Source organism: Sebastes umbrosus, chromosome 5 (genome assembly GCF_015220745.1).
Source record: "Sebastes umbrosus isolate fSebUmb1 chromosome 5, fSebUmb1.pri, whole genome shotgun sequence".
Taxonomy (NCBI): Eukaryota; Metazoa; Chordata; class Actinopteri; order Perciformes; family Sebastidae; genus Sebastes; species Sebastes umbrosus.
The window spans coordinates 21,281,478-21,300,658 of NC_051273.1; the positions used below are offsets into that span (position 1 = coordinate 21,281,478).

The 19,181-nt window shown below is 39.3% G+C and overlaps 1 protein-coding gene across 1 annotated transcript; it reads right to left on the reverse strand.

Moving 5' to 3' along the window:
- Nucleotides 1-645: 645 nt before the first annotated feature.
- map2k2a (mitogen-activated protein kinase kinase 2a) lies at nucleotides 646-14,380 on the reverse strand. The gene is made up of 11 exons (XM_037770117.1): nucleotides 13,691-14,380; nucleotides 12,346-12,556; nucleotides 10,699-10,845; nucleotides 10,456-10,533; nucleotides 9,513-9,564; nucleotides 5,567-5,691; nucleotides 4,773-4,986; nucleotides 4,594-4,658; nucleotides 4,418-4,479; nucleotides 2,952-2,997; nucleotides 646-2,836 (listed from the first exon to the last, which is right to left on the reverse strand). Exons 1-11 carry the CDS (start codon nucleotides 13,777-13,779, stop codon nucleotides 2,726-2,728), a joined length of 1,200 nt encoding a protein of 399 aa, XP_037626045.1. The 5' UTR covers nucleotides 13,780-14,380; the 3' UTR covers nucleotides 646-2,725.
- Between the last annotated feature and the right edge of the window lie 4,801 nt (nucleotides 14,381-19,181).

Consider the following 19,181-nt stretch of genomic DNA (forward strand, 5'->3'; position numbering starts at 1 on the left):
ATTATAATTAATTATAAATATATATATATATATTTTTTATATATATATGTATATACATATACATATATATATATTTTTTTTTCTTTTTTCTGTAAGACCACTTTTTCTTTGGCGGCTTGCCAATTTTGTATTGGTTAGTACATTTGTGATTATATTATTTTACTCTATCAATTTGTGACCCCACCCTATATAATTATGCTTAAATACCAATAAAAAATGTATCACAAAAAAAAAAATATATATATATATATATTCTGCTTTGTAGTAATTTTGTGTCTTTATGGTTATTTTGCCCCTTTTCATAGTCATTGTGCGTCTCTTTGCAGCTGTTTTGTATCCCTTTATAGTTGTTTTGGTCTGTTTGCAGTCTTTTTGTGTCTTCCTGGTTGGTACGTGTCTCTTTGAGTGACATTTTGTAGGTGAAGGCCAGGGAGGACCCTTACACTTTGGGCCCCTGGACCTGAACCCAGTAGGTCCGTTCAGTAATCCATGCACGTATGAGAGTGAGTCTGAATATTAAACTGTCCAGAATAAATACACATTAAAACCAGAGGTCAAGTCGCCCATGCAAAAACATAATTTTTTATAATTTGATTTCCCAACATGCTGTTAAAACCTTCACACTAAAGAATAAAGTTGTGGTGGTTACATTTTTTATTTTTATTTTATTGCATTGGCCCAAAAGTAACCCAATTTAAATGACTCAAACAGTGCTGGAACAATACCAAGAACATGATCTCAATATTCTCAATGGTAGCTACGGCCCTGACAACAACCATGTCAATCCTGAATGAAGGAAAAACATAAAACAAAAAAAAAACAAAAAAATTAGGAGTCTGCAATTGTATTAACTGTAATATATCTATGTACTGTCTTTGTTTCTTCATTGTTGTTGTCTGTACGGTTAATATTGTTTTGCTGAAAGGGAATAAATACATTTATTAATGTGGTACAAATTCTGGTAAATCTATCAGAGACAAAGATGCATAGGAATCAAGCTGTCATGAATAACAACTTACAGTACATTCACAAATAAGTTTTATTTTAATCTTTTTATACATTAGAACCATATCCAACACATTTTTATATTATAATAAAATGACTCTTCACCCTTGTCATTTACATAAATCAAAAATTTGTATATTAAGACTGCAAAATAGTACTCCTGTAATTTTTGTATATAGCTTTGTACACATACAAGTGACAATGCATTAATTTTGCTCTGAACAAATGCACATTATTTTGGTGGGGAATAAAAAAAGGGTAGCCATAAGCAGAGAGAATACAAGAGCTCTAGCAAGACGGCAGGCTAGCAAGTAACACCACCACCACCATGTGACCAACACTGACCTGGGCTAAAATGTTCAGTCAATCCCTTTGTACTACTGGAAACGTCTGAAGTTCCACTCAACGTTGGGTCGTATTTTTCACCACAATGAATTGGGTTAAATCACAGGGAAAAGGTTTTCAAATGTATTTCAACCCAAGTCTTTTCCAAAAGCACGCCTCTAGGCTGGTTGAGTCCCAAGAGAAAGCTTGGAGCGCCACACGTAGCAGTACAGTGAAAACATAACCAAATACACTTCAGGGTAAAGTACAGATCAACAACAAAGAGAGAGACAAAAAAATGAATTAGTCAACGTGATTGAAATTTCATATTGACATTGCAGAGATTCAGGCTTTTGATAAAAACACCAGCTAATCATCCCCATCATGATCTTGGGAAAGAAAATACACATACGGTATTAGAAAGATAATAAACCATGCTATATCATCCCATGAATACATTTTGATCGTTGTTTTCTCAATGCCAATAATGACATTCTGGCATATGTCAGGCCTCCACAGCAGATGCCTCCTCCAGTGTGAGAGACAGTGTGGGATGCGCATTGAAATGGATGTTGAGGAAACAATGTCAACATAATCAGAGTGTAGATCACTGAATGAAAAAAATTAAAACATTCAAAGTACACTTATAGACTGATCATGAATGTGCATACGAAAAAAAACAAACTGATCAGGCATTGAAAAACCTTTGAGTACCCTCTTTGGTTTGTGACATTGTTCACAAAGTGATCGCTCTTGTACCAAAAAGTGATGACGCCCATTTGTCCTGCACTACAAATTTAATTATCACGTTGGAGGTAATTGTAAAGGTCTCTGCGGAGAATATTTTAGCACGAATAAGTTTAACAAAGGGATTTTAAATCCAAATAGCTGCATTCACCTTCAATAAAACCAATTTAGAATTTGCAAGTCGTGATGTTTTTTCAGATTTCTCCGTTTGGAAATCTCTACAGCAGGTCATTTATTAAAATACAAGTCCCACAAGCCATCAACTGCTTCCATAGAAAAGATTAATACAGAATATTCATATATTCAACAATCAACAATACAAAAGAAGTTTGTCAATCAATGCAAATTCAGCTGACACCCTGGCAGCCCTTCAGTGCTTTACATCCTCTGTAGCAGTGTGGAGAAGTGAGCTGTGGCTACTCTTGACACTGGCATGGTGAAGCTGTGGTCTTACAGTACAATGACTGAACAGGCTCTGCTGCTGGTGAAGAAATAAATGAGGAGAGGAGGGGGGGACCAAAACTGTTTTACCCAAGAGCAAGATGGAAAAAAGTGCCAATGTGTTAGATGGCTTGTGTACATGTATGTGCAGTATATTTAGGTGTATGCAAGCGAGACCCAGAGGTGTGTCAGGGCAGTGAAGGCCGGTTCACTCAGTGCCGCGGGTAGGAGTGCTGGGCTGGTTGAGGCCCATGGTTTTGCACAAATAGCCGGCAAAGTCCACTTCCTCCACTTCTGATCGTTTGATGAACGTGTGACTCTGAAAGAAAACCAACAGGGAAAATCATTTTTTGTACTGCTAGCATCATTAAAACAAAAATAATAACCTAGTAAACAAACTATCAGATGAATAAAAATGAAGTTCAGGTACCCACCATCAACATCTTCAGATCTGCCCTTTCAGCTGGGTTTTTGATCAAACTGCAGACACATATGACACCAAAAAGGTTACAGACATGACAGACGATAGAACTGCTTCTGTCAATGTAGGATCAAGTTGGATTTTGTTTTTCCAAACAATCTCAGATCTCACTATACTGGTTTCTGCAACCACCTCGTATGCAACACAATTTATGTATTTCAGTCAACACCACCTGCTGTTATCATCATGTCATGACAATATATACACAAGTAATTTAAGCTCTCTACATTATCTACTTCCCATGATTCACTTTTGCGTAAAAGCAGCTAAGAGCAGTGCGCATTTTTTGTAGCTCATTCTAAAAATGTTGTTGCCAATCATGAGTTCAACAATAAGGATTGCCCGATTGCCCAGGGCAAGTAAAATGCAACGTTGGGCTAGTAAATCTAGCCGCTCAAAAATAATTAAAGACATTGTTTTTTTTCTGGAGCTGATGATGGAAGTAGCTAAGGAGTGAGCCTTGTTATGTATTGTATTGTTGGCTGGACCGCAGAGGGCCAGCCCTACAAATGCAAAAGTCTGTCACTGAGTGACTGCGGGAAATGAAAAGGCGGGAACAGTCATTTATGCAAATGAGCCAATCCAGCACGACGCGTCTAGCTCACAAAACTTGGACCAAGCTGTGAAACTGGGCGATCTAGTTCTAAGTTTAAAACGAGAGCAGTGGCATCGCCTATTTCTTGCTTAAAATATTTTCAGAAGTAGATTTTGGTGGATTGTTTAGACAGAATAATAGAACGTTCACAAACAGGAGCCCCATGTTGTTTCCTGTTTGAAACAGCAAGCAGAAAACCAGGGACCAATCAGGTGCATTGCACGATCAGGTGCATTGCACGATCAGGTGCATTGCACGATCAGGTACGTCACCGCTTGCACAGCCAGTTGAGTGGAGCAGCGCGTTTTATATATTTATGTTGTTTTTCTTTATGACAATATTTACTCGTGAAGTGAGTTTTTATGCAAAGTGCTCTATAAATGAAATGGATTATTATTGCTATTATTATATATTATTATTATTATAATAATTTCTTTGTTTTTTAATCGTTCTCTATAAATAAACTAAACTTGAGCCATCTTGCTTCCTTCTCATCTCTGTTGAGAGATGCACATGAGCAGTACTAACCAAAAACTTGCAAGAAAAGGGCACTGGGTACAGAAAAAGTTTGTGAGCTGAAGTGCAAGCAAGCATTTCAATTATCCTGGAAACAGGAGTTTAGCTGTATGGCATTAGAGAGGATGTGGGCAAAACTCCAACTATGTATTGCACAGTTGGCTGCAAGTTTGAGAGCAAGGCGGATAAAACATGACGATTAACTTTAGTCTTTGTTGTTATTATTATTATTTGATAACTGCTAATAAATAAAACAATTTGTATAGGGGCAAGTAAAAAATACAATGTTGAACCCTGCCAATGCTCACCATTTTGTCACAAAGTCCTGGAAGTCATTGGTGTAGACCCCAAGTGGCAGTTTAGGGGGCGGCTGAGGAGGAACCAAGAATCAAAAGGTCAAAAAGCAGAACAATTAATGCAAACATACATTGTGTGCAGAGAAATAGAAATGTGTGTGTTTATGCTGATCAGCGTTTTCTCAGACCTCATTCACAATGTAGTCCAAAAGTTCAAAGATAGCCATAGCAGGTCTACTGTCCATTCCATGTCCTGTGGAGAAGTTGCATATCATGGACACAATTAGAATTATATTTGAAAGCCTTTATCCTGAATGTAAAATATTGTCACTAAGTCTGTACTTCGGAAATGTTTTGCGTTCCCTACCGCTCACGGGTCGGCCCGGTGGTCTGGGCCTCTGCATGTTGGTGTGAGGCTCTCCCTCGGCCCCGTCCATAATGGCCCGTCCGAAGATGGCCTCCAGCTCTTTGGCGTCTGGTGGGGGGATGGGGTAGCGGCCAATCGCCAGCTCCACCAGGGACAGACCCATGCTCCACACGTCAGACTGAACCGAGTAGTGAGTGCCCTGCAGTCTCTCCGGCTGTTGAGAAACACACAATCTACGTCAGAGGTAGAAGGGTAGAGCCAAGACGCCAGGCAGGAGAGAGGGTTGGGCAGAGGGCTGGGTGGGGAAGGCACAGGAAGTGGTGGAGAGGATAATGGGAGGAGGGGTGTTATGGCAAGAAGAGTTGGGGTGTGGTGAGGGCAAGAGGACAGAGGATGGGAGGGTTTGGCAGGAAGTGAAGAGTAGCTTTCTGAAGGGTGGGCAAGGACAGGTGTGTGTGTGTTGGGAATTATGATGAAAGGACAAGTCTCTCTACACCCCTGGTGCTTTGTGGGTAAGGGATGGGATAGCTTTCGGCACTGCACCCACCAGGTGTCTAAGAGTGAGGGGAAAGAAGGACGAGAGGAGAGCAAGCGCAGTTGCCTCGCTCTTTGCCAAAGAGCCCTTTCCTGGGCACGGCCCTCGGTTCTTGGCAGGGGAGTGAGGGAGGGCCGGAGGAAGGGAAGGCGGAGGGCGGGGCCAGCGAACAAGAGCAATGTGAGAAAAGAGGAGAAGGAAAGTGGGGATAGGGCCAGAGGAGAAGGGGTGGGGGCGCAGGCGTGCAGCGCTGACTCACCGACATGTAGGAGCGCGTTCCAACAAAGGAGTTGGCCATGGAATCTATGAGCTGGCCGCTCACACCAAAGTCGCACAGCTTGATCTCCCCACGAGAGTTGACCAGGATGTTGGAGGGCTTGACATCTATGTAGCAGACAAACAAATATATATTAAGTTTTCAGTAAGAGCCGTCTTCATACTGTATGTCCACACTCAACACCTTACTATTGATCAGTTGAGCTATACAGTGTTTGTAGACACCAGGATTAGAGGGGACTGCTTAAGTCAAGTCAATTTTATTTTTATAGCCCAATATCACAGATTTGCCTCAGGGGGCTTTACAATCTATACAGGATACGACACCCTCGGTCCTTTACAGTACGGCCATCTCATCTAATGAGGAAAAACGCCCCAAAAAATCCCTTTTAACAGGGAAAAGAGGAGGGATCCCTCTTCCAGGATGGACAGACGTGCAATAGATGTTGTGTGTACAGAGTAACAACATAATGTAAATAGAACATAGACAATCCATATGACAAAAATGTATACATATAATGTGAACATGAAATCAAGACTAACCAGATAGCTAATAAGAACACCGCGACACTGTTATGTTAATATATATACGTGGGCTTAGGTATGTAAGCATATGTAGGGGATATGAATGCATGTGTGTATATAGGACTATGTCTGTGATGTATCTATTTATTCATGTGAGACACAAACATGTGTCCTCCTTTGACAGAAAAACTATGTATCTAATAAGTTTTTTAGGGTCCCAAAGTGCAGAACAAAGCGCTACAGGAACAGTTTTGTTCCAACTGCAATAGTTCACTTAAATAAGTCATAGCAGTTTTTGCACATATTTATTTATGGAAGTTTATCCCTTTTCTCATTTTATTGTGTCTTTTCTGTCCTGATAGTTCAGTAGTGTTTTATACTGTTGTTGTGGCCTTCTCTTTTTGCTGGGTCCTGTTTCCAGTAAGCCCTTGAGTACCCCTTGTCTTTTTTTTCGTATGTCTGTCTCTTGTCTGTGCTCTACCTCATTGTCAATACGGATGTCATCCTCTTTTTTTTTGCTGCAAAACAAATCTACCTACGGGTACAAATAAAGTCACCTGAACCACCTGAACCTACGGCTGTCAAATTTATTAACGCATTAACGCAAATTTGTTTTAACGCCACTAATTTCGTTAATGCATTAACGCAACTTGCAATTTTTAGATTGTAGGGCTCAGTTTATAAGATACTAGCATCACACAAAACTAGAAAAACCTAAGGAAACCACCGGCACCAACCATGTCATACTAGCTTGGCTAAATAACGCTCCTAACCTATGCTAAATAATTGCAAGGAAAAATTGCCATGGCCATTTTCAAAGGGGTCCCTTGATTTCTGACCTCAAGATATGTGAATGAAAATGGGTTCTCTGGGTACCCACGAGTCTCCCCTTTACAGACATGCCCACTTTATGATAATCACATGCAGTTTGGGGCAAGTCATAGTCAAGTCAGCACACTGACACACTGACAGCTGTTGTTGCCTGTTGGGCTGCAGTTTGCCATGTTATGATTTGAGCATATTTTTTATGCTAAATGCAGTACCTGTGAGGGTTTCTGGACAATATTTGCCATTGTTTTTTGGTGTTAATTGATTTCCAATAATAAATATATACATTTGCATAAAGCAAGCATATTTGCCCACTCCCATGTTGATAAGAGTATTAAAACACATCTCCCTTTAAAGTACATTTTGAACAGATAAAAAATGTACGATTAATTTGCGATTAATCATGATTAACTATGGACAATCATGCGATTAAACTACTACCTACTAATAACTAATAGAAAGCAAATATATATATTGTACATAAAATCTTTCTTGCAACATAGAATGACTTAAGAAACAAATATTTAGCCGAGGGCTGCCATGAGGCCTGCGGGTGGTAAGCACGGCACCCCTCCAGCTTTATCTGTGGTGCCGTGTTAATCGAGCAAGAGAGAAAATAGCTACAACTCAAGCCGAGCCCCTGTTATAAACAAGCCCGGTCCTCCACATTTCCCGCCCATCGCTGAAAAACATCCTGCAGAAATAATGGGGTAAGACTGAGCCCTGCAATCTATCCTCTGTGGTGTGACCCCCTCCCACCGGCCAAGGAAATGTGAGGAGTGACTGAGAGCGAGGTGGCATGAAAGAGCGGGAGAACGATGGAGGGAGACGGAGGGAGGGGTCAGCAGGGCGCGGCTGCTGTATAATCACATCTGAGAGGCTGTAATTACCGCCTGAGCTCACAGACAACTGTCCTAGAGTACCACCGACCCTGTAGCGCTGTGAGACTTCTCTGCATTATGCACGTCTCAACGCTGCCTTCACTGCTGCTTCTCATCACAATACACCCATGAGTTCTTCACTGGTGTGCTGTGGAAAACTTGTCTGCCTTTAGACTTTGCTATGGTGTGACTTGTGATTTTGTTTGGATGCAAAGATAATTGTTTTTACTAAGCTCGTTTTTTTCTCCCGTCATGCTACAAACTTCTATGATGAGGAACTCGTGATATTCTTAAACAATAGCTTGCATTGTGGTGAGCGTGCCAAAGCTCTTAAGATGTTGATGCAGCGCATATGGGGGGAAAAGCATGAAGACAATTAATATAAATTTGAATCAAATCATACAGGAACGACTGGAGACTGTCTGGTTAATGTGGCGCATTTAAAGTGGTTTCACTAACAAAAAAACTTCACAGACATTTGGAAATAGCAATCATACCTACATGCTTTTTGTTAGTGTGTGTTCAGCCTGTTCCAGACTAGGAAGGATAATGTGAATGGAAAATTAAAGGACAACCCTGCATGTTTTAAAATGTAATGTTTAGACTGCGACATTTGGAGGGTCTGAATCTCAGCTGGTTGCCTCACAAGCATCAGCAAAAATTTCGCCACCACTAATACTGAAGGGATGGGACTCATTACAGGAACCACAACAAACGTTCATGAAAAACATGTACATCATATTTTTAAATGAGGATTACTTTTCTGTAATCTGGAAACAAGTTATCCTAATGGGTTAACCATATGGCATTTCTATACATTTTATGGCTATTACTAACAAAAAAAACAAATATATATTTCAGATGTATCTCTGTCTTTAACTACATTGTGGCTACGAAACTGTATGTCCTAAAAAAAATAACAATATGCTTCAGTCTAACACCCCGTAGTACTGATTAATTGTTGCAGGAAGGTTGTAAGAAGTCACTCTAGAGCTGCAACGATTCATTGATTAATCGATAAGTTGTCAACTATTAAATTAATTGGCAACTATTTTAATAATCGATTAATGGGTTTGAGTAATTAATAAAACAAAAAAACTAAAATTATGGATTGTTAGTTGCAGCCCTAATGTACTCAATACTTTTTGGCTATAAAAGTCCTACTTTGAGAATTTGACTAATCAAAATTACAGTTAATTGAAATCTTAAGCCTAATGGCCTTCCTTGTCCAGACACTAAACAATGGTGAGTGTAGTGAAAAACTGTACTTGAGTATAACTGTCACTATGCCATGAAATATAATTAGGAGTGTATCCATCAAATTTATAGCCATCTTGCTCGTTGGATATCTGAAGTCAAAGGCTCTTCAGATGGAAAAATAGCACCCTGGTTTTAGAATTATTCATTCTGAGAACAACCGACAGGAGTTGAGACCTAAAATGTGATTGTGTGATAAACACTGCATTAAATAAAATGCTTGAGATAAAATTCTGTGATGTGCAAATTAATTATTAGTGCTACACAACACTCCACATACACCCTGATCGTCATCATCACTACCCAGAAATTGTGTAATCACTTATTTGATTTTGTAAACTACACACTCTGTATCTCTTGTACTGCAGTGATTTGTAAATGTTGCAGAGGGGATTTTGAGAGCAAATGTAATTTACTGTGACTAGAGAACAGCCTTACCTCTGTGCATGATCTGGTGCTTCTCCCGCAGGTAGGCTAATCCCCTCAATACCTGTAAACAAGAGAGGAAACATTTAACATAAATATACAGGGGGACAAATCTCAAATAAGTGTCTATATACACATAAAAATAAGCTTCCCCTATTTATATACACCAATTTAAAACTACAATTGCCGCCTCGCAGTTGAATGCCTCTGCCAACCAGTTGTAAGTTGCAGTTTACATCCATGTCTGTCCAAAATGTCATCACTTCATTTTATCCTATTAGACATTTATGTGAAATTGTCATAATCAGCATATGAATTCTTGAGTTATGGCCAATGTTTTGTGAGGTCACAGTGACCTTGACCACCGAACTATAATCCATTCATCATTGAGTCCAAGTGGATGTTTTTGCCAAATTTCAAGGAATTCCCTCAAGGCGTTCCTGAGATATCGCTTTCATGAGGATGGGGCGGATGTGAAGTCACAGTGACCTTTGACCACCAAATTCTAATCAGTTCATCCTTGAGTCCAAGTGGATGTTTGTGCCAGATTTCAAGGAATTCCCTCAAGGCGTTCCTGTGATATCGCGCTCACTAGAATTGGAAGGGACGGACAACCCGTAAACATAATGCTCCTGGCCACAGCTGTCGCCGTCGCAGAGGCATAAACACACATTATTTTGGCAATCCTATTATTACACTGAGTTATTTGGAATTGATGCGAGAGTTTCAGTTGAGTAAAATACAGTAGTGACTCATGTATTACTGGGAAACACACAGCTAGTTCAGCAACACCATAAGACACACACCCACTATAATCTGTCTATCTGCAAAAACATGTATAGTAACAAGCTTTAAGAATCTTCATATCACTACAACTGATTTTAAAATGACAAACGTGTCTTAAAGAGGCAGACACTATATTTTTAAAATGCAACAGAATTAGTGAAATACATACAGCTATGCTAACTTTCCCCAGGATTTCTTCTGGGATTCTTCTGGCTTCCTTCAGGACCTGGTCCAAGGATCCACCATCCTGTTGAGACAAGTTGCACAATTAAATCTGACATTTAAAAATCAATAAAAACTAAACATTTGGGAACAAGTATCTTGTCATTAAAAAAAAGACAATACTGGTATCCAACCACATCAGTTCCATGTCCAATGGTAGGTTGCCCCGCTAAAGGTCTTTGTCTCTCACCATGTGCTCCATACAGATGCTGATCTCCCCATCGCTGTAAAAGGCCCCATAGAAGCCCACAATGTAGGGGGAGTTGCATTCATGCAGCACCTGCAGCTCTCTGATAATCTGGTTTCTGATGGCAGGCTTGATTTCCAGGTGGATCAACTGAGGAGGGAAAGGATGAGACCATAAACTGCTGTTCTGACTAAAACAAACGCAACAGATGCAGTTACATCATTCACTGACTTTATATCTCAACACATTTCAGAGGTGGTGGTTGGCATAACTATAACACTTTCATGTTTTTTTGTGTGTAGTAATCTCAACACATTTGGGATTTCATTTCAAATTGTTTCACTGACACAAACAAGACGAGTCTACATACATACGCACAGAACGTCGCAGAATTTACACCCACTTTTAAATAATGATAACCACAATATAGCAAAGACAACTTTTCATAAATACAAATTGTTTCTAATCATTTGTATGACTTTTAGGGGGGAATTGAATAGGCGTGTCAACACACACTTAAAGTCTTGACAGGCTGCAAGCTTGCGCTTGCTTGACTTGTTGCTGCAGTGTCTGTATAGAGGCCCAATAACTTTCTGTCTCATAAACTGTACACTATTCATTATGATCAAATTAGGGGGAAAATGGGCTAACGAACCGCTGCAACGCTGCACAAAGATAGCTTTAAATGCCCAAACAATACTGTTTTGTTTTTTAGACAGATACACATCTATATTTGAGGGAAAAATTTGGCGGATATTTTTTTTTTTTAAATAAACATGTAAAACAGGAAAATACTTGTGATAAGGATAACAGTTGAAATAGTAAGCTAACTGACATAACAGATTGTTGCCATGGCAACAAAGCTCTCATCTCAGGTTTAGCCAGGGGGAGAGGTGGCTAACTTTCCGACCTCAAATTAAGTCAGTCTTAATATGCTATTTAGTCTAACCTGCCAAATAAAGACCAGTGTAAGGCCAAGACTAGTCTTGAACTAAGTTTATGCAACTGGCCCCAGATGATTTATGAGGACACATTCATGTCTTAGTCAAGTATAGGTGATGAGAAATATAGCAGCTTATGGACAGCCCTTTAAAAATTGTTATTCATGTTAAAAATTCCGAGTTTGTTATTATGGTGCCTTCAAATGGGGTCGTGTTTACCGTGTTTACGAGACGAGTCCATGTGAACGCCCCCTTCATGTCGTATTCACGACCTCGTAAGTGGATAGTTTTTTTGAAAGCTCAGAGTCCAAGATTTGTGACGTGTTTGTTGACTTTGTGAGAAATGGCGGAGCCCATTGCAGTTAATTTTTCTTAATAATAAGTTAATATATTGCCGACAGTAACGTTAATATTGCAGTTGCTGAGCAGCGGTGTTCTCACGACTTTAACCACTTGAACCCCAAGCACATCGTGTACGCGACTTCTCATGTTGTAATCACAAATTCCATTTGAAGGCACCATTATTGCATTCAAATAATGGTGCATTGTGTGCTTTTCTCAACGCAGAAAGTGTCAGTGTGGGTAGAAGTGGGTGCTATGGTGCGATGACAAAATCTAACACCTCTGGAATGTGTTTTGAGTCAGCTCCCTCCAACTGTCCCCTGCAAACAAAAGAAAAAATAAACAAATTTTGATTTTTTTTTTTTACCTTCCGAGCCATGACCAGACCCGAGGGTTTGTGGCGGACCTTGTTGACCACTCCACCGTTTCCAGCGCCTAACTCACATATGGGGTCAAAATCCTCGTCTTTCAACTCCCCGACCTGAGCTTTCTGGGTGAGAAAGGCCTCTAGTCGTTTCCTCTGTTGTTCGTCCAGGTCCAACTCACCCAGTTTCTTTTGTAAGGCCTCAAGGTTGGCTCTGAAATGAGGAGACAGTTGGTTTAACACACAGAGAGGGAGAGAGAAGATTCAAGATTCAAGAGTTTTATTTGCCATTTGCACCTAAGTATATTGGAATTCTGAGCACTTTACACCGAGTCAGCTTTAAGAAAAAGAAAAAAGGTAGAAAAGGCACAAGGTAATTACAGTACAAAATAAATAGCACATTCAACTCAACATAATAAATAAATAAATTATTAAAAATGCAACGCCCTTAGTGTAGTCAATAAATTAACTAAACTACCCTCTGCATAGGAACGATACACCCAGAATACAAATGTACAGTATATATGCTCCATGACCATGTTAAAAGAACTTGTAGCTCTCATACAAATATAAAAAAAAATAATAATAATAATTAATATATTTCAGACAATTACACAGTGGAAGGCAACATATTGCACAGCATTTCAGTACATTCAGTTCAGGTGTACTGTGTGTCAATAATGATATGGAGGTGAGGTATTGGATATTTGTGTCCCTCTTTAATGTCCTTTGCCACCAGTCTTCTTGTAGCTTATTGTAGAAATGACAAGAATCAGAATCGTGTCTATTGCCAGGCGTAAGAGGTATACACTAGGAATTTGCTTTGGTTTTGTTGGTGCAAGTAAGCAGTATAATAGCAAAAGAATAAGATAAAAACGTTAGAATAAAATAAGAATAAAAAAAATTGAAATTCTACCAATATACAATATACAAAATAAGCTATAAACAAAAATAAAAAATATAAATGTAAAAATAAAAATAAACATGATATGGGACATTTATTCCAGTTAAATGGTGGTACAGTGATTGTGAATGGTGATAACTCACACACACACACACAGAGAGCAATTATAAACAAATCTCAGTTTTTTTTATGTTTTTTTTGTTTGCTTTTGTTTTTTTAACTCTATTCTTTCTTTTTGTCGTTATTATTATTGTTATTTCTTTTCTTGGTTTTGAATGTTGAGGTTGTTTTCTCTATAGTGTACTTGATGGGTTTGTCTGTAAAGCTCATCAACTTAAAAGTTGGTTTATAGACTGTTGTAATTACAAACAGTGGATTGCATATATGAAAACAGCCTTGAAAAAATAACAACACAGGTACAATTACATTATAGGGGTTACTCACTCAGATGCAGCATCGATGGTGTTGGAGGTGGCCTGTCCCTCTCCTATGGGCGTTATGTTCAGGGGAACTGGTCTTCTTTTAGCAGGCATTTTGATTTTTTAATACTAATTTACCCGAGAAAGTCTCAAATGAATCCACTAACCTGCAGCAGTGAGCTGGTGAAAGCTGCTAATGAATCTAGCCTTTTCTTTTTATCCTTGTTAGAAGCTCAAGTCTGGAGAAAAAAAGGAGCAACAGGATCTCAGCTCTTTTAGCAAAGTTAGTCTACTTTCAGTAGCATGTCAGTCAGGATATATTTGGGTAAATCTTTTCATACCGAAGTGCTCTTTAATTTGCATTTAAAGCTTTTGGAGTAAACACATTATTTGGTTTCTTCTGGGTTATCTATCTACCTGCTGCTGCTGCTACTAGCCATTAGCCACTTAGCTCGCTACTAGCTAGCACTAGCTAACTCCAGGAAAAAATCGTGCCTCTTCTCAGCTTTTTAACGAGACTAAACGGTGTTTTACCGGGCAGCTACACCGGGAGACCGACTCCGGTTGGCTTCCCCTCCTAAAGGACAGGAGCAACTATTATTCCTCGGTGTTTCAGGTCAGGGTGTGGAGCTCTGAAGCGAGAAAAAGGCTCCTCTTCTGTGGTTGTTGGTGCTTCAATACAGGAAGCAGCAGCTGCAGCATCAGACCTGTGATGTGTCGGTCGCGGACGAGTCGGTTCATTGAGCCGGCACTTTTAAGTGAACGATAAGAGCCGGATCCCGTCCGAGAGACGTTTTTTTTTTTTTTTTTACTTATTCAAGGCAGAAAAATAGGACTAGTTATGTAACGTGCTGTGCCGAGGCTTCGAAGCGTGTGTCGAGTAATCCAGGAGGTTTTCCGCGATGAGCGTATCGTGGCTTGTATCGTTTTAGACCAATGACGTAGTTGATGACGTCCGAAGCCTCGCTATCCGGCCATACCGCGTGACTGGTTCAAGAAGTGGTTCAGATCTTCACCGGTTAAACCAATGCTACCAGAAGTGACACAGAATACTAATACTACCCCTCCTGCCATTATTATATTATATTTCACTAAAATACAATTATTGACCAAAGGATTGGTTTACACATACTGTAAGATGCATTGCTCACAAAACAATTACAGTTTATTATACACACTCATAATATACTTACTGGAAAATAGACATTATATTATATATTATGTAGATATAAATGGATTACATGGTAATATATATATTTTTTCATTGTTTCCAGTCATTCCCAACAGCCTTTACTGGCGCAAAATACAGTATATCACAGATCACATGGTTAAGATCATGTCTGCCTGTTTTACACTTTTTGACCGCCAGGTAGTTTTGTGTGCACATGAAGCCTCGAGAAATTAACCCTTTGCCGAACCAATTTGCTGGAAAGCTTCAATGCTTCATGAAGCTTCCGCTGGACATCACTACCATCAAGCAGGGAGGGGCGCACTGACGGTCTGCAGGTACAGAGCAGGAGGAAGAGGAGGAGAGAAAGAGAGAGAAGTGCGGTGTGCGAATAGCAGACAAGATGAGTGACAGTCGGAAAAAAAGCAGCATGTAAAATTATGGTATTCTGGAAATTATAAGGTTTAGTATAATTAAAATTGAATAATTTAAGTGATATATGTGCACACATACTAATCTCAGATCAAAACAGCTAAAGCTAGATTTGGCTATAAAATGCAGAAGTGGTAAAATGAAGAGCCGTTTTTGAGCCGAAAGAGCCGGCTCTTCTTGGTGAGCTGAGCCAAATGATCTGATTCACTAAAAAGAGCCGGAATTCCCATCACTAGTGTGTGACACCCACAGGGAGAGCCCTTCCTTCATAAATAGCGCGAGACTGAGGCTGAGACTGACAAGTTGATACCGAGAGATGATGCAGAACATCTCACTGGGAGATGCGCGACATCTGCAGTTTGTTTATAACACCTCTCCGGTATGCTGTTTTTAATGAGGTAAAAAAGTCCAGTTTGCTGCTTTCTTCTTATGTGTTTAATGGCAGTTAGTAAACAAGCTGCGAAGTACATTACTGCCACCCAGCGGTGACAAGAGGGAACTGAAGATTTTAGTATATTTAGATAGATTATATCTAAATAATATCTAAATCAAATTTAAATAAAAAATACACTTCTTTAAGGTAAAAACTTTCATTTATATTTCTTTATTTAATTCTTTAATCGTTGTGCCTTTTTAATTTTAGATCATGTTGGCTGTGTTAATGCATATGGCACACATTTTGGCAAGTTTATATATATATATATATATATATATATATATATATATATATTATAGGAAGTGAGGTTGAACTTCCAAAATTAAAAAATGTGTGCCATATGCATTAACACAGCCAAAATGATCTAAAATTAAAAAGGCACAAGGGTTATATATATATACTGGGAAAAAAAAGTTCGGAAACTTGTGTTTGGTGGATTATTTCTCTGTTGTTACAATGCTAGTGGTCATTGTATTTTACATCGTTGGAAGGCTGTTTATTTACCTTCACAATGATGTCCAACTTGTAAGGATCATGCATTTGTGGGATGAGCAGCATAGCTGATTATGTGGGTAACGCCCAAGAAAAATTTGCCAAAATGCTCTGCCAATGGTAAACAGTGTATTCTCATAAGGCTACCAGGAAGCCTGCAATGACTGCCCTTCACCGTCGGGCCCATTTGCGCTGGTGTTGACAACACAGACAATGGAACCTGAACATGTGGGGGAATGTCAAGTTCAGTGATGAGTCCAGGTTCTGTCTGCGAAAGTTGGATGGCAGGGTCAAAGTATGGAGACGACACAGAGAACGCTATGCTGATTGTTGAACGATCGAGTAACAGCTTTTGGTGGGGGCAGTGTCATGGTGTGGGGCGGCATCTCCCTCACTGGCAAAACAAGGCTTGTTATCATTGAAGGCCATCTCAATGCAGTGAGATATCAAGATGAGATTCTGCAGCCAATGGCGATCCCATATCTCCACAATCTGGGACCTAACTCTCGCTCGCCCCCACAGAACCAGGGTTATCACAGACGACCTCCACAATGTGGGAGTAGAGACAATGGAACGGCCTGCCAAGAGTCCACACCTCAACCCAATTCAACACTTTTAGGATCAGCTTGTACGTGTTAGAGTGACAGACACAACCACCCTGGCTGACCTGCAACCAATCCTGGTTGAGGAATGGAACGCCATCCCACAGCAACGTGTGACCAGGTTGGTGACCAGCATGAAGAGGAGATGCCAGGCTGTTGTGGCTGCGTATGGATCTTCCACCGCTACTGAGGCTCCTGACGGTGTATTAAATGAATAAAGTGTAAAATAGCCAATATGTCTTGTTTGTTCCTTGTTACTGATAGAGAGTTCAATCATCCAATCCACCAAACAACTCAAAACAAGAGTCAATACCAACAGGAGAATACACTGTTTACCATTGACGGAGCATTTTGGAAAATTTTTCTTGGGCGCTACCCACATAATCAGCTGTGCTGCTCATCCCACAAATGCATGATCCTTACAAGTTGGACATCATTGCGAAGGTAAATAAACAGGCTTTCCAACCATGTAAAATACAATGCCAATTAGCATTGTAACAACAGAGAAATAATCCACCAAACACAAGTTTCCAAACTTTGTTTTTCCAGTTTATTTATATATATTTATATATATTTTTATAAAATAATATATAATATAAAGTCCATTATAAACTTTGTAGCCAAAATGTCCCCGCTCAAATGTCCCCATTAAAACCACAATTTTCGATCCATCCATTATAGCATAAAATAATTACTTTTATTTTTTTTCAATATATCTGGCTTTCAATCTAGAGCCATGTGTTTAAAATTGTAGGTTTTTACTATTTTACACCATATTGAGCCATTTTCTCATGTTTACCCTATTGGACAAATACATACTATACTATTTTCCTAGTTTCCACTAGGGGCATTGCTGCTGCTTTATGGGTTTGATGCATCAACATCAATGTTGTTGGTAATCACTGACAATTCCCAGACTGTGAAAACATTTATTTTATTATATAGAAAATAATTCAATTTTTGTGTTTATATTTTTCCCAAAGAAACGACAGTTGGATAATGTAAACAAACTGGCATTTAAAGGGTTGCAATTTTGAAAAAGAATGAATATTTGGTAGTTATGATCAGGACTGAAGTTAGTTAAAAGATTTAACTCAGTGGAAGTTGAAAACAATATTACTAAATCATTTTATGGCAGTTTTTTGACACAGACATGTTTGTCCTCTAAGGACATCAGAGCATTTTTTTATTAAAGTGAGGTACAAGGGCTAACATTGTGTTTAATATGGTAGGCCTGTTTTACTACTAAAATAATGAGCTTTGTATCTTATTATGATCAAAGCCTGTAGTGATGCCTTCCAGCCTCAAGTGATGATTATTTTTGCATAATGATACTGTGTACTTTTACATTTCTGTCAAGAAACACCCAATACCCATACTACCATATTATTTAGTATGTCAGAAGATTTAGTATAACCCAATACACTGGCCCAATACCAATGTTTGACTTCACCTGGTAAATGGTTGAGTGAGAGAGGCTGCAAGGGCTTGAAATGGTATAAATAAAAATGGGACAGCACTTTGCGGGGACAAATCACGTTACCTTGACAACGCCAATTGTGGGTTTTTAGTTTACGTTTTTAACTGAACGTCTTCCAGGCTCTTGCCTTACGAGACTATAGGTAACTGTCAAATAATAAATGTACTTGTTTTTGTCAAACTTCATTAAGCAAAATTAAAAGAACTGGTTGATGAATAAAGCAGGTGAGTAATACAGTCTGTATTAATAACGCTTGTATTCCTCTGATTTCATGTTTTTTTATCTACCATCTTAAATCCTTAATGTTTCTATGTAAATTTAAATATGCCAGATTGAACACCCATGTGCCATCCTCTTTACCGAGACTTACCTTTTTTTTTTTACTCCTCTAGGCTTCCCCTGGTAACCCGTGGTAACCTTGTGTTTAATGTCACAACACAATGAATTGTGGGTAATTCCATCAGGGAAAGACCGAAGAAATGCGGTCGAGAGAGCCCTCATGCCCCTTGACGATTTGACAGTTGGACAGCCCTAAACCCTCACGGACTTTGTGGGAACGCATCTCAAAGTCTGTGAGTGTGGACATTGGGATTGGGCCATAGTATGCCAAAAATACCAGGATGTCCTAACAACACCTGGTCGCATTTTGCAGTATGCTTTTCTGGCTATTCTGACCCACAACCCTCTGCACAGCAGATATATGAGCAAGAATGTCAAAGTTCAAAGCACAATGCTATGACAAAGTAGTGTGTCCCAATTGTATTCATACTGCATGCAACAGTTCGCACTTTGTAAGGGCAGCTGCAGTATGTACTAAAAGTAAATAGAAAAAGTCTGATTTGGAGCGTAGGTGTGATGCATTTGTTCCTGTGGATCCTGTCGTTAATAGTGGCCGTCTGGCTGAAG